This window comes from Sceloporus occidentalis, unplaced genomic scaffold (assembly GCF_023333645.1).
Source record: "Sceloporus occidentalis isolate IW3139 unplaced genomic scaffold, rSceOcc1.0.p SCAF_48, whole genome shotgun sequence".
NCBI lineage: Eukaryota > Metazoa > Chordata > Lepidosauria > Squamata > Phrynosomatidae > Sceloporus > Sceloporus occidentalis.
Window position 1 is genome coordinate 521142 of NW_028317028.1, and position 16793 is coordinate 537934.

General features: G+C 37.3%; 1 protein-coding gene across 1 annotated transcript in view; it reads left to right on the forward strand.

Moving 5' to 3' along the window:
- Positions 1-16793, forward strand: part of LOC149289050 (nitric oxide synthase 1-like) — a 31621-nt gene that overhangs the window by 8271 nt on the left and 6557 nt on the right. Inside the window, exons 3-22 of the mRNA XM_089491112.1 lie at positions 2143-2280; positions 2359-2504; positions 2685-2847; positions 5229-5320; positions 5797-5938; positions 6077-6216; positions 6832-7006; positions 7576-7677; positions 9226-9420; positions 10866-10951; positions 11106-11250; positions 11631-11735; positions 12734-12792; positions 13139-13255; positions 13766-13940; positions 14217-14355; positions 14587-14665; positions 15757-15950; positions 16223-16392; positions 16540-16750. Coding sequence (XP_089347238.1) covers positions 2143-2280; positions 2359-2504; positions 2685-2847; positions 5229-5320; positions 5797-5938; positions 6077-6216; positions 6832-7006; positions 7576-7677; positions 9226-9420; positions 10866-10951; positions 11106-11250; positions 11631-11735; positions 12734-12792; positions 13139-13255; positions 13766-13940; positions 14217-14355; positions 14587-14665; positions 15757-15950; positions 16223-16392; positions 16540-16750 — 2773 coding nt within the window. The remainder of the gene's footprint in view (positions 1-2142; positions 2281-2358; positions 2505-2684; positions 2848-5228; positions 5321-5796; positions 5939-6076; positions 6217-6831; positions 7007-7575; positions 7678-9225; positions 9421-10865; positions 10952-11105; positions 11251-11630; positions 11736-12733; positions 12793-13138; positions 13256-13765; positions 13941-14216; positions 14356-14586; positions 14666-15756; positions 15951-16222; positions 16393-16539; positions 16751-16793) is intronic.

Sequence of the window (16793 nt, forward strand, 5' to 3'; positions counted from 1 at the left end):
TTTGGGCAATGCTATGTTTCCAACTTTGTGGGAACAGTTTAAATCACCTGGCAGTGTTTAAACATGTATGCCATTTATCCATGGTGGTCATCTATACAGTATGTTCACCTGAACTATTTTTCTGTAATTTGTGAGTTTTAGATATAATTGGGTTTAATACTATTGTATGCATGTTATCCCACCAACTAAAGCCAGAAAAGAATGATGTACTATTGTGTTTATCCATTAAAGTACCCTTTAAAATAAGATTTTTCCATTGTTGGCACCAAAAAACCTACTATGGCAAAAAATAAATAAATCTGAATTAAGACTTCTCCCCTAATGTAAGTACTCCAACGGTGACCTGTAACAGTTACAGGAACACTTATTTTCCAAGCCAGGAGTGGTCAGGGCATTAAAAAGTTAACTCACCTGCTCTGTCTTTAGCATTCAAACTCCTGTTACAGTTATGATCGGTTCTAAATATTGTTATAAAATGTTCTCCATACCTGCAATTGAAGAGCTCCTTCCCAGGCTCTCCGGGCCAGTAACTTCAATCTCTAGGGATGATGAGCAGCATTTAGTTCTGCCTACTCCCAGATATTCTCCATCCACTTTTGCGTACTGTCTCCCCCCTTTAAATTCTAACCGGGGCTAGCTCTGCCCCTACTTGCAGCAATCTCTCTCCCCCTACCTAGCCATACTCCCAGTATTTGGGAAGCTTTGTAGGTACCAAACCCGGAGAAAATCCCATGTTTGTCTAGATCTGTCTTTGTAGATATATGTTAGATAGCTAGACAAAAAGACAATAACATAACTAGGACCAGTTTTAACAAGATTTATGTAATACATCGTAGGTGTACTTTTGACAGTGGCACAGCGGTTTTCTTGTTTTGATGCGAATGATAATAAAACATTCCCAACTCAATATTTTACCACTATAAATACAGTATTTCTTCATTCACATTGTAGGATCCCAAAACTAACAAAAATGTACTTTGTATTGTTTCAGTGTCAACGCTTTACATCCGTGCTCTGTCATGTAAACATTTTCATCAACATCACGGAAATAATGGAGGATTTTTTGTGCTTTTATTTATTGATTATTATCCCCTTACAAAAAAAATACTGCAGTTTTTCTGAAGTAATACTGCAGTTTTTTGGACATGAAAAAACTGCAATACTGCACTTTTACTGCAGTATTACTTCACATTTACTGCACTTTTACTGCATTTGTACTTCACTGTACTGCAGTTGTACTGCAGTTATTTTTGTACGGAAGTACAAATGCAATAAAGCTACAGTACTTTGAAGTACAACTGTAGGTTTGCAGTATAAAAAAAAAGTGCAGTAAATGTGCAGTAATACTGCAGTAAAAGTGCAGTAAATGTGCAGTAATACTGCAGTAAAAGTGCAGTATTGCAGTTTTTTCATGTCCAAAAAACTGCAGTATTACTTCAGAAAAAACTGCAGTAATTTTTCGTAAGGGTCTGCTTTCGAAACCAGAAACCCTTCAGGCTGCTGTGGCTTGTAAATTCCCTATCATAATTAGTCTTCTGATTACTTAAGTAGAATCTGTCACATTTCATAAAATCTCTGTTTCTGGTCAAATTTCTCTACCTCAATAGAGCATACCTTTTATTTAATTATTATTATAAAAACGACCACCTACTTTAGCATCAATGATGATAGCAGCTTTACAGTGTAACTTCATATTTCTTCTGCTATACGATACGGGGGTCACAATATGTATAAAAAGGTGTGTTATGACTTCCTACTTATGCTGGCAGTAGGATTCCAATGCAATCTTTACTGGGGTATAATGGGAAATAAATGCACATTTCCATGGTGGTGTGCGTAGTGGGTGTAGGATGGAAAATATAAATTTCAGTAAGTTAAATTAGAATATTAAATATCATACAAGTGATAACTGTCTTTCAGATAGTGGTAGTGATCGTTCCTCTTTTAAAGAGATTGCTTCATGCAATGTTTGTCTTTTACTTTGCTTATAACACTAGCATAAAGCTACAAAACCTATGCCATTTTATAAATAATAATTATGTATTTTCCAGTTATTGTTTTATACCATGATTATTTTTATTTTTTGGTGGCTTCCTTAAAGTTCTCCTACTGGTTCTGCTATTTAATTATACTATCTTTTAGGTTTCAGCTTCGGGTAGACATTCCCCTGGAAAGGGCCAGGTCAATGAAAGCCCTTCCAAGTGTCCTCGTTATCTGAAAGTTCGGAACTGGGAAACCAACTCCACGCTGCATGATACACTGCACTTCAAGGCTTCCATGGTACGTTCTGTGTTCTAGTGATTACGTTAAAGGAGTATAACTTGTGCCTAACTAACGTTTGAAATTTCTGTTGTTTAGCCAACACCTTGTACAGAGCAGTTATGTATGGGAGCTGTCATGACCCCCCCACAGTATGTGCGCAAACCAGAAGACATTAGAACGAAGGAACAGCTTCTGCCTCTTGCTAAGGACTTCATTGACCAATATTATTCTTCTATTAAAAGGTAAATTGTACTATTACAAGTCACATTCATTATAATGCTTATTTTAGTAGCTCATGGACAAGAACAATGCAAGCCACCTGTCATTGATGGGACTCAGGGAGTGTTAAAAAGTTGCATTTTGGTGCCCAAATCTTTCTGCGATTATAGCTATACATTTCATTTGTACCTGTCTTCTTTAAGATTTGGCTCTAAAGCTCATGTGGAGAGGCTGGAGGAAGTCAAAAAGGAAATCGAAGAAACCGATACCTACCAGTTACGAGACACAGAGCTGATATACGGAGCAAAGCATGCTTGGCGGAATGCAGCTCGCTGTGTGGGCCGGATCCAATGGTCCAAACTGCAGGTTAGGATTTTTCCAGTTTGTTCTCAGTAATGGAACTGAATAATTAACTATTCCTTATGCAAGACACAGGAGGTAGTATTTTCTAGTCCATGCTTGGACAAGTGTGGATTCATAGTACTGTGAAAGCAGGGTCGGCCCAAGACATAGTGCCGCCTGGGGCGAAGTTTGAAATGCCACCCCCCTGCCGACGCCACTGCTCATTATCTACCCTTCCTCTCCCTACCTTCTCATTATCTACCCTCCTCCCTCCCTATTATCTACCCTCCTCCCTCCCTATTATCTACCCTATCTCCCCACCTTTGTACTTCACTTACCTTCCAGCAGTCCTGCGGCGAGAGTCTCCCTGCTTCACTGCTGAGCTCCAGAAATGACATCATATTCTGGTGCTCAGCATTACAAGCCGGCACCGAGCTAGAGGGCTCGCAGAGGAGAGAGAGGGGCGCCGAGCGCGTACTGACAACTTGATAAGCGAAAATCCACTCGGCGCCCTCTCTCTCCTCCGCTTCAAAAAAAAAAGGCCCTTGGGGCGGCAAAGTGCCGCCTGGGGCAATTGCACCACTCTGCTCCATGGCAGGGCCGGCCCTGTGTGGAAGCAACATGAGATTCACTGTGTCAAATCGAGAGAAACTTCATATCTGCCAAATAGCCCAGAATTTGCTTACTACTGCCATGGGCAGAGGTACCTGGTCCTGCACAATGATGTATCTACAATTAAGGCCATCAGCTCAACATGTCAACTTACAGAAGGCAGTGATTTTAACAGCCATTGGTGTAAATTTGTTTTTAAAATGATTTTTGTGCAAAGTTTGAAGAGTGGTCTTATTGGAAAATCAATCAATGGAAAGGCTTTTCTAACTTTGCTTACTAATTACTTTTTATGCATAAACTTCATTATATAAGGAAGGGTATGCTGTTCTCTCACTGTATATTTAAGAAATTAAATTCTAATCTAAATGTATACATCAGACTTGTGCATTCGGATTCGTACATATTTTAATTTCAAAAGCTAACATGCTGACAGGTTGTTGGATTTACACCTTCGCTCACTCTCCCTCATGCTCTCTCAGTGTCTGCTTACATTCTCTGCTGACATCTTCCGTGTCCTTATCCTTGTCAACAGCTCCACTCTCTCTTTCCTCTTCTTGGTCTTCTTTCTTTGTCCACTTCTTCCCAGTATCAGCTCCGTCATCCAGGTACTTCTGCGAAGTACTCCAAGATGCCAGAATATTGCACGCAGATTAGCAGAGAAAGAGATGTGTCTCTGGACCTCTTTTTCTTGTGAATCCATCTGCAATATTCTGCCCTCTTGGAGTAATTCCACAAAAGGATAAAGCGACAGCCTCTTCCCCGTTCCTCTAATGGGGAGAAGGTGTGCATAGAGGCTCAGCCCCCTTTTGCAGAAGTACCTGGATAACAGAGCTGATACTTGGGAAGAAGAACAAGAAGAGGCAAGATAAGAATTGGAGCAACAGAAAAGGAGGCAAGTACAAGGAAATGGTCATTGGAGAGAGACATTGAGAGAGAGCAAATGAGAGTGTAAGAGAGAATGAGAGAGTGAGCATAAGTGTAAGAGAAAACAATACAGCATGAGTGACAACATATATCATTTGCAAATGGAAAAAGCCCTCCGAATTGTGTCCAAATCGAAATTTGTTGTCATTTGCACAAGTGTAATTTGGTAGGATTCCAAAATAGATATATTTTCCTTATATTGTCACATAAAAGCCTGGGAATTATTCTTCTAGACTGCAAATGTTTTCTGTGTTTCAAATCCTGCTTTCATGTATCTGCCTTCACGTTAGTCATAAAATTCAATTAATCTAAATCAGGGTTAGCTCATTCTCTTGTCAATGTCCAATGACCTGTCAGCATGTTAGCATTTTACCAGTTAATATGATTGTTTCCAGCTATTTTTCTGTTAATAAAATACATTTATGAATCTCTTGCTTTAAATGTATGACCTCATAGTGGCTCTTGAGCTGCAGTGTTATGAAGATTTGGTAGCGGTTATTGAAAGATAAACTGTTCCATGGCTTCTTGTTTGGATGTGTGACCTGACAGTGATGAATCATTCTGTGTATCTCTCCTTCTGTATTCGAGTCAAACTGGTGTCATAAAAGTTATAAAAATATATCAAAAATCTGAATTTTAAAGAAATGATTTAAGACCCCATTTCTGATTTACAGGCAAAAAAAGATTATTCTGCATCATAATAGATTATAATATTGTGCACTAATGCCGTTCATATTAATTTGGTTACCAATAACCTTGCATTGGGTGCACCTTGGCCCATATATACAATAATGTGATATGTAGAAGACTAAAAAGATTCACTTCTCTTGCTAACAGAAGATATTAACCTGGTGTTTCTCCTGTTATAGGTCTTTGATGCTCGGGACTGCACCACCGCGCATGGAATGTACAATTACATCTGCAACCACATCAAATATGCCACCAACAAAGGCAACCTCAGGTAATTCATACAGAATATACAAAATATTGGGATATGAATGATGAACAAAAATTGACGGGTTAAATTCTCCAGTTCACATTTTGGAATTCAGTTCCCATAGCAATGTATGCCACACAAATGAGCAGCAATTATGCCAAGCCTCAGTTTGAAATGTATCCCTTCACATTGTGCTTCTTGTATATATATATATATATATATATATATATATATAGTTCAATCCTTAGATTGGTCCATAGGGAAATTCTATTCCCTAGAGACTGCCTGAGGTCCCTAGGAAATTGAGACTCTACAATGAGCCACTTCTACCATAATGGATGTGTCAGGAGTATTTAGGAAAATGTCTTTCAAAATTGTTTTCTATACACCCTGCTGGTTCTTATGGGACTATTTTAACTCCATTGTACAGTTTTATAAATTGCTATGTTTTAAGTAGAGAAATAATAACACTGGTGGCAACACGTTTTTTTTTGTTACAGATCAGCGATCACTATTTTTCCGCAGAGGACAGATGGGAAACGTGACTTCAGGATCTGGAATGCTCAGCTTATTCGTTATGCTGGATATAAGCAGCCCGATGGCTCTGTGCTTGGAGACCCTGCTAATGTAGAGCTGACCGAGGTAACGCCATGTGTAGATAACAAAACAACTTTAGTTTAGGATTTCCAATATAGAAAAACATGCTTATAGTATCTCTGCAGCGCTACAAGAAATATTTCTATATATAAAGGTCCATTCAAAGCAAATGTTTACCTACAGATCTGCATTCAGCAAGGCTGGAAAGCTCCACATGGCCGCTTTGATGTCCTTCCCCTAGTACTTCAAGCAGATGGCAATGACCCTGAACTGTTTGAGATTCCTCCAGAACTCATCATGGAAGTCCAGATCAGGCATCCAAAGTAAGACCCACATATCTGTACCGTTCTAGAATATGGTTAGCATTTTCAAAGTTTGAGCTGGAAGTTTTGCCATTTTCATTGGTCCAGATTTCAAACAAAAAGTGGCTTAAATTGATCTGTTTTAGACAGTAATGTAAATACAGGGCCACATTACTACTTTACAGAGAGGGTAGAGGCTAAAACAGTGAGGGACTGTTTCTTGTTGGTTGTCAAATTCAATGTTTCTATTAAAGTGTTCATAGAGAGAATTATGTGGTTAGTTCACATTTATTTATTGACAGTACAGTTGCACAGTACAGTGCTATGGATAGGAAGAATGTTCGAAGGGATCCCCAAGTCCCAAGTGGTGTACACTATTATAAAAAAGTCACCCACTCACAATATTAGTTGGCATACTCTTTGGGGAAGGTTCCAGTAAACCTTTGTCTGATTAATTTGTACTCCGGTTATTATCACTGACCCTCAGGTCTTCACTTGTTAATTGAATAATTGGTAATGTCTTGTAGAAATCATAATGTACTCATAAATTATTGTTTTTTGCTAAAACAGTAATGATATTGTTTTTAATCAATCATATTTGAAGCTATGCTCTCCTACCTTCTGTTTTGTTTCCAGATTTGAATGGTTTAAGGACTTGGGTTTGAAATGGTATGGTTTGCCGGCTGTATCCAACTTGCTGCTTGAGATTGGAGGTCTAGAGTTCAGTGCGTGCCCATTTAGTGGATGGTACATGGGCACTGAAATCGGGGTCCGAGATTATTGTGACAACTCTCGCTATAACATACTGGAGGTACTGTGGCCTGGTAAAGAGCTCCACCTTTTGGCAGGAATAGTTAACTGTGCCTAAAGGATGTACAGTTTAATAATCCTATGGAACCAACTTCATGCATAGCTAAAAACAGCCTTAAAATGACAATATGAAGATTAAGGTTTCATCTACATTCACAATGCAGTCTAGATGTATTTTCTTGCAAGATTCTATACCTGATATACAGTTTTTTTAAATGTTGTCAGTTAACATTACATATGGAAAAGTGATCCTGGTCCAAATTTTTTAATTTCAATCATGGAAATAATAAGGTAATGTGCCAGTTTGGAGCAATGTTCAAACTTTGAACCAGAATCACATTTCAAACATACCCCCATACTTTATATTTTTTTATATTTTATTGCACACTAGTCACAAAACCATACTTACAAAGTTTGTCTACAAAACAGTGACATGGTCAACTCAAGCATATCGTTTTAGGGTCTTTGAAATTGCTGTTCTACTAGAATGTCAACCATCCTCAGACACTCCCTATATAACGCAGATATCACATGTGCGATCATTGTGTTATTAATATTATCTTTCTCCAGGAAGTGGCCAACCGAATGAACCTTGACACAAGGAAAATGTCTTCACTGTGGAAAGACCAAGCACTGGTGGAGATCAACATAGCAGTTCTTTACAGTTTTCAGGTATGTTCATCAAGGGCGCCTCTGTTTTTTTTTTATATAGACCCGTAACAAAAAGTAGGGGGTCCATCTCTAATACATGTAATGAAAAGCATAATTTACATTACATGAACTAAGGAACCCATTACGTATGATCACAAGTGTGTTTAAAAAAACTTTATGCAAACTCTAAGTCTCATCCTTTCACATCTTCTGAAGAAGCCCTTAGGTCAAAGAGGAACCTAAGCAGCTGCTTAATTTGCTTAAATAGTAACATCTAGTGTTTATAAGGGGTATCTGACCTGGCAGAAAAAGGAAACGTAGGTTGAGCATTAAGAACATAAATTAAGGAATCTAAGAAAATGAGGCATGTTGGGTGGTTTAATATACAGAAAAGTCACCAGGTCCCATGGTTCAAATACAGGAGACTGCTTGCACAAAAACATTTCACAGTATTATTTTAACAGAAAAGTAGCTACAAAGTTACTTGAAATTAATCTAAGTACGGTAGTTTGTATGATGGCTTCTGGTGCCCCAAAATGACTGATATCAAAGTTCTACTTTGTAAACACAGACACAGCATTTTTCAAAATGATTTACCATGTGTGCTGCTTTCTGAAATGGAATGTCAAGGCTGTGTATCTTCTTTCTGCAGTATCGCTGAGGATTTATGTCACAGTTGTCGGTCACACCGACAAAACAACCTATGCATTTTATTTTAGGGTGTGTTTCGTTATCTTAGAAGTGTCATTTGTATTAATTTATTTTATAATTTGCGTTTTTAGGTTTTACTTTATAAGACGTTATTTACATTTGATGGAATCTAAACACAAAAAAGATAAGACATAATTGTTATTGAAGGAATATTACCTATGTGCTAAACAGTGTCCAATGGACTTTTGGCCTCAAAAAAAGGGGTTTATGTCATAAAAGTTGCCATGGATAGAAAGTGAATAAAAAGATAGGAAGCAGGGAGTTATTTTAAAATGATATTGCCTTTACTTGTGAAAATAAATACAATTTTTAGCTATATTGGCTGATTTTGATTTTTAGTGTAAGTTTCTTACAGGCATTTTCTAAATTGTTTTAAAGTACACTTCCACTCCAACACACAATTAATGTTACTTTCTACTATGTAAAGCAAATGTGCAGATTTGTCATTTTATCCTTTAATATGCAGGTTGAATCACATTAAAACAGTACATAAATGTTTAAGAAGCCTTTTCAGTTTCTATGGAAACAACCTATCCATGTCTATTTTTGTAGTTTTTAGGAAAGAAAAAAAAATACTTGTAAACTTGGTAAGTGATATGTATTCACTGTGGGGTTATTTCTTTAAAAAGCTAAATTGTTCAGAGAAATGGCAGATGAGATTTGACATTTCATATGCATTTGATAGTAAAAACACATGCTAAATCATTCAGTGGGATTGGATTTTTGGAGGAAGATTTAAGAAAATGAAAGAACTACACTAGAACGCACCCTGTATTCCTTTAATGGAACCATTATTTTGGTCAACAAGACTACATTGTTCTGTGTGTTAAGTAGTTCTGTTTTGTTGTTTTGTTTCAGAGTGATAAAGTAACAATTGTCGACCATCACTCAGCAACCGAGTCATTTATCAAGCACATGGAAAATGAGTACCGTTGTCGAGGTGGCTGTCCAGCTGATTGGGTTTGGATTGTACCGCCAATGTCTGGAAGCATCACTCCTGTATTTCACCAGGAGATGCTCAATTATCGGCTCACCCCATCCTTTGAATATCAGGTATTAATTATCTTTTCCTATAATGCGACTACAGCTTCTCAAAGACATTTTTCTTCAGACACGATACTGCTTTGGTTTGTGTCAAAATGAGCAACGTTTGTCTTACGACTCCATACACAGACAGAAAGATGATAGTATTGACTGTTATAAGCACTGTTCACAAAATGTTCATATTTATAGCTTTAGCATTTATATAACAGCCATAAGGGGTTTCAAGTATCTCATATCTTAAGTACTAGCCCTTTAAAAGCTAAACAGATTTCCATAATTTTGCCTAAGTTGGTTAAATCGTTTTTGGTATTAACAAATTCTGTAGGTTGAACTAATTCCATGCGACTTGACTTTACAGCTGGCACAGTTGACTTTCATTCAATTTAGGCAACACATTCTTAAATGCAGTAGTTACTGTAATAAATTCATGCATAGAAGTCAATGAAACAAATCTACAATACACAACAGTTTTTTTTATTCTTATAGGTTCTTTAAATGGCTTACTACGCAACTCTTTTCTTAATAGCCTAACCGACTTTAGCTAGAATTACAAAACAGCTGGGAATTTTTCTAGTATTTCAGTCTTCAGAACACCATATTTAAATTTTTATCAGAAAAAGACACATACATTTATTTTTATGTGATATATTAGAAGATACTTTATATCTGAGATCAGCTGAAATCAGTGAAGCAAATCGTGTTTGCTTTGCTGGTTCGGTAAAAAGCAAAGCATCTTGTTAGTTGGGTTTGCAGGCAGGTTTCCAACTAAGGGTTAATTTACTTGCCGAATGAGTGGTTCCTGGGACAGACCACAATGGTAAATGTCAGACAGGCTGAGGGACCAATGACAGAAAAAGAGAGGGATGTAGACACTAGAGAATAAGCCTAAGAAATAGCAAAAGGGAAAAATGGTCTAAAATGTAATACTGAAAGACACTAAAATAAAAAATACCATGACTGCACCTTTAAAGCCACTAAACAACAAATTATGTTTTAATAATGGCTTCCCATCAAAGAAAGAGCAACACAAATAAAAGGCATGATCAAAATATAACTTAGTTGTAATTTACTGCAAAGAGAACTCCACCGTTAATCTTCATTGAAGGAGTCTTGATGAGAGCCAAGGGAACTGATGCCTCTGTTATTCAACCTCTTGAGGAAAATGCAGCTTCATGAAGATTAATGGGATACGTCTTTTCAGCAAGGAGAGCAATAAGGACTAAAGCCAATAGTTTGTGGATATGGAGAACATGTCCCTTAGGGTGACCTTGGAATCTAAAATCTATTGCTTCTTAAAAATACTGAACACAATAAAAAAAACTAGAGATAATGCTTATATCTGTTATTGTTGTCATGGCCCAATGGATAATGCGACATAAATGTCTCAACGTGACCTATAAAAGCATTTATGCATACTGTTTCATATTAACTATATTTTTATGTAACATTATTAGCCTGATCCTTGGAATACTCACATATGGAAAGGTGTTAACGGAACACCAACTAAGAAAAGAGCCATTGGATTTAAAAAACTGGCCAAGTAAGTACCACACTTTTGTGTCTTTTACAACAGGGGCATTACAAAGTTTCATTCCCACCATAACTCCCACAAAGGCAAAGGTTGTCTTAATGGTTATAAGGGGTTTGACAAGCAAGATACTAGCTGGTGCTTATGTTATATATTTTCTCTGTAGGGCTGTAAAGTTTTCAGCTAAGTTAATGGGACAAGCCATGGCGAAAAGAGTGAAAGCAACAATTCTGTATGCCACTGAGACAGGAAAATCAGAAGCCTACGCAAAAACATTGTGTGAAATCTTTAAACATGCTTTTGATGCAAAGGTAAGCAGTTACGCTGTCCATCATTAATTTAACCAGCCTACACCTAACATATAATAAAATGTATACAAAATTGAATACCTTTAATTTGACAGAATCTTTGGACCTCTGAAGACAATATGGCCTTGGTGGTTCATTACTAAGTTAACAAAGTCAATGTTTTCTAAGAAAAATATAGTATAACACATTATGTGGTTCACCAAGCACAACCAGCCCTGAAGTAATACCAAAGGCTAATACTCGTTTTTTCTATACAAATTGTAATATGACATGGCTTAATTCAGACCTGTTTTTTTTCAGATATAATACTAGCACAAGATAAAAGAATATTTGATGAAGCAAAGACACTTTAGAGCATTAACTTTCCACTTTTTTTTCTGTAGGCCATGTCCATGGAAGAGTACGACATTGTTCACCTGGAACATGAAACACTTGTCTTGGTGGTGACAAGCACCTTTGGAAATGGTGACCCACCTGAAAATGGGGAGGTATGAAAGAAAGCCAAACAAAAAATGGTAGGAGAGTGCAAAGGTCATTGTAGTTTCCAAAAAAAAATAAAATTCTAGAAGATGGAAAAACAGAAAACTATAGCAATTTATGAATAAACAAGGGTAGAGGTCTGTACTGAAGGTAACGCTGACATTTTTGGACCAAATGAAAGGGGCCCAGGAAGAAGTAATGTGTATAGGTTTGCAAGTAAATCCAGCTCTGGATACTAGAATTCGTTTAACCTCTGATTGGTATTACCAGATACCCAAGGGCTCAGGAAGACATACTTTTGTATTTGGGATTCATTAATTTCATAATGTATCCACAGTGTTTTAACATGTCCATAAACATACCAGGTAACTAAAAGATACCTAGTATGTTTATAATTCATGAAAACATTTGCCTTGGCAGAGATAACCACTTGGATTCGTCAAATATATTCAAAACAAGCAGATAATGACTGGTATTGATACTGCCCCAGCGGGCACAGTTCAACATACTGCATTATGTAAATGACATATATTCAGTACTAGTTCATAAAGTTGCACCGCAAATTCAAATAGTAAAAGTGTGAAACATTGAAATCTTTAGGAACGTGGTAGCAAATATTACCAATCAATCTCATTTGTTGGTGTTTTGTATGTGACAGACTTGAATGTTTACAGAAGCAGCAGCATCTACATAAATGGACAGATGGACTGGCAGTACTACATGATATCAGAGGGACTATCTGCTCTGCTTCTATCACTTCCAACACCAATCTGTTTATACAAATTATCTCATATTTCGTTTCATTGCATACTGAGTCAGTACCAGCATTCTGTACAAAATGATACCGCACTACGTGCAAGGAACCCATGTCTCTAGTTGCACTTTTGATTATACTCACCAAACCTCCACCAAAGGCAGCTTTCTTTCTACTCGTTTCATTATAAGCGAGCTGGTCCACCATAGTATGATGTGATAGAGGTTAAAACGTATTTACTTTTTACTGCAGAAATTTGGCTGTGCTATGATGGAGATGATACATCCCAATTCTAATCTGGAGGAGCGGACGTAAGTTTACACATTATTATATATAAATGTAAACTTTCAGAGTATGTTTCGTACCTGTCAGTACATGCACACACCCTGATACTGGTAACACAAAGGTCATCATCATCTTTTACCTATGACATAAACTTCAAAATATATCTAAATTTTGGAAAAAGCTACAGGACTGGTAACAGTAGCCTGTAACAAAGGCAATGACTATGTCTCCGAGGATAAACACAATGTAACCCAAAGATTTAACATCAACTTAACTGCAAAAGAGAATTTTTTATTTTAAAGTGGTGCAACCATTTCAATTTCCTGGGGCATTCCATTTTTCACTATCACTGTCATCAATGTTTGTTTTCAGGAGCTACAAGGTTCGTTTCAACAGTGTTTCCTCTTCTGGTGAGGCTCGGAAATTGTCTGGTGATGAGACAGGACCGAGAGATAATTTTGGGAGTGCAGGCCCTTTGGCTAATGTAAGGTAAGGGTAATGGATAAAGGACTTTGTCCTTTGAAGTGTTTTTGAATCATTATGTATCATTTTGCAGCTTCCAAGGAAAAGACAGATAAGGAGCTATATTAGATGGATATACATACACAAAGCCGTGGATACAAGTTATTTTATTTTTCCAGCCGGAAGGAATAATATTTGATATACATAAACCACTTGGTCCTACTTGTATTATTGGCCTTGTCATTATTCTAGGCCAATCCTTATATATATATTTAAAGGGACACTCCAGCATTTTAATGCAGATGATAGCTCAGTGGTCCCCATTGCAAATGTATGGGGGGTCTTCAGAATTTCCCCATATGCATTTGCCCCTGTTGCCGGCCCACAGGGTATGATATCACCTGCCCCAATGTGCAAAAAGTACTTTAATATACTTTCTTATTTCGAGAGGCTACAGATACATGAACAAACAGACATAGTGTTAATCTGCAAGGACTGAAATACAATATTTTGTGCTTTTGCCTTGTTCTGCTTTAGGTTTTCAGTCTTTGGACTTGGATCAAGAGCTTATCCCCACTTCTGTGCCTTTGCTCGAGCTGCCGATACTCTGCTAGAAGAGCTGGGAGGGGAACGGATAATGAAAATGGGGGAAGGTGATGAACTTTGTGGGCAAGAAGAATCTTTTAGAACCTGGGCCAAGAAAGTATTTAAGGTTGAGTATTACTTTTAGAAGCATCATCACGATTTTCATACATTCACATTGAAAACAATAGGACAGGTAGACAATGTGAGATAACAATAAATGAAGATCTTATTCCTGATATGCTTCTAGTGGGACAAGCTAGACAGACAGCGTGGTGTGTCTCTTAATACAGCTTTACAGTCAGAATAAATAGTTTAGTTTATTCCTTTTCAGCAGTAGTATGTATTGATTGTTGGTTTGTGGCATGGAAAACTGAAAGGATTTGTGGTTTTTATTACTGCACAGGCTGCATGTGACGTATTTTGTGTAGGGGATGATGTGAATATTGAGAAAGCCAACAACTCACTGATCACTAATGACCGCAGCTGGAAGAGGAGCAAATATCGAATTAGTTTTGTGGCTGAGGCACCAGAACTCACACAAGGTATTGGATCAACAAGGGTTATGGGATAATAGGAATAGGAATGACTTTAGGAAAATGTCTTTGTGCTTTTTATTTTCCTTGCATGAACTTTCTACGCAACTACATTTGGGGACATGTTCCACCATGTTCTTTGGGTCTTTCCTAAATATGAGTGTATTGCCGACCATCTGTTATCATGTATTGTATTATTATTGTTATTATTATACTTAAAATATGTTTCTATTTCAACAGCTCTGTACAGTATTCACAAAAAGAAAGTATATGGAGCGCGTATGTTGTGTCGACAGAACTTGCAAAGCCCAAAATCCGGGTATAGCAGTTTGGTAACAATTTTACTGTCAGTTTGCAAATTATCCCAAGATTTGCCCAACATTTGTTTTGGTAAAAGTTTACATAAAATTATCTGCCCAAACTGTCCCAGAACAATCTCTTATTGAGTTTAAACAACAATTTAATTAAATAATTGTCTTCCAGCATTTCTGCTGAACTCACAGATTTTGGACTGTTTTATCCCTTCTATTCTAAAGCTCTCAAATGTTTATTGTTGTTCTAACCGTTTCCAGTGTTATTGCTGTTACACAGTTACATATATTATCTTAGCTGGTCTCCTTCTTACCCCTCTTTGCCCTTTACAATCCATCATAAATCCTGATGTCTTATCTTCCTTAGCTGTTGCTTTACTAACACCTCTCCCCTCTGTCAGCCTCTTCACTGGTCACCTGTATGCTTCAGGGTTCATTTAAAAATCCCTACTTTAAAAGCTCTTAATAGTGGTTCCCCTACTTAACGCCTCATTCATCTTCAAAAACTTTCCTACTCAGTCCAATGATGTTTGTCATCAACTCTGATTTCTAGTTCTCATGCACGCTTACAAGACTTCTCAAGGGCAGCCCCCATCGTCTGGAATGCCCTCTCCAGCTTCTCTGCCTTTCCTCCTGCCTTCGATTCTTCAGAAACATCTCTCAAGAGCCACTTGTTTAGGGATCCCTATGAACTGACATGTTAACTTCCTTCATCCTCTTTACCTTTAGATCACCTTTTTTAGTCCCTTTTCTACTCCTGCTTCACAAAAATACTTATGTCCAACAATTTTTTTTTAACTACAGTTGCATTTTTGCCTCTTGTGTAATATTTTACCCTTACCTTAGATTGTAAACTCATTTTACCTCTTGTTTCTTAAATCAAATTGTTATGTCCTGTTTACCCAGAATATGATAGCACCATTTCAAACAATAAATCATAATAAAATAGAAAATAAAAAGTACAAAAACATCTTCTTTTGTTTTTGATAAACACCCAGTGATAAAATATATCATTAAGAAGTCAATAAAATATCAATTTACCTTTAACTTTAGGAGAGTTAGCAGAGTTTGTCTACAGTAAATATTTTTTATTCTGTAGTCGGTCCACCATTTTCCTCCGGCTTCACACCAATGGACACCAACAGCTGAAGTATAGACCAGGAGACCATTTGGGGATATTCCCTGGCAATCATGAGGATCTGGTTAATGCCTTAATTGAACGACTGGAAGACGCACCTCCTGTCAATCAGTTAGTGAGGGTGGAGATGCTGGAAGAAAGAAATACTGCTTTAGGTATAAAGTGTTTATTTCACATAAAATTCATATGTGGTACATAACACAAGTTATGCTTGTTCGTGTTCAATGTTAAGTTGAGCAAAATATCACTGATGACAAAAGCACTGTTGAATTATGATTTTTAAGAAAAAATAATAATTGAATAATACTAATTTTAGGACAGTATCAATGCCACTAGAGCTGGCACTTGTGTAATTTATAAATTTCGTCGCTTACTGCATACAAAAATATACATGCATTCAATAATGTGTACCACATATACCAAACAGGTGTAATTAGTAACTGGACAGAAGAGGAGCGGATCCCACCCTGCACCATCTTCCAAGCCTTTAAGTACTTCCTAGATATAACAACCCCACCTACTCCGATACTCATGCAGCAGTTTGCATCCCTTGCTACCAACGATAAGGAGAAAACACAGCTGGAGATCCTGAGTAAGGTGAGACAACAACATCCTAATATTTACATACTAACTTCATGAAACCATTTGTAAAATGTAATGGATATTACAGTTAAGACAGCATATGGCATGATAACATGTGATTGACATTTTAATTTTGATAATATTTGTTTTCTGGTGATTTAGGGCTTGCAGGAGTATGAGCAGTGGAAGTGGTACAAGAACCCAACTATTGTTGAGGCTCTGCAGGAGTTTCCCTCAATACAGATGCCCTCATCACTGCTGCTTACACAACTACCCCTTCTACAACCCCGTTACTACTCAATCAGCTCCTCCCCTGAGATGTATCCTGACGAAGTTCATCTTACAGTTGCTGTGGTATCATACCGCACAAGAGGTAATCCTCCTGTACAGTGCATAGACCAAGAGGGCAAAACTAA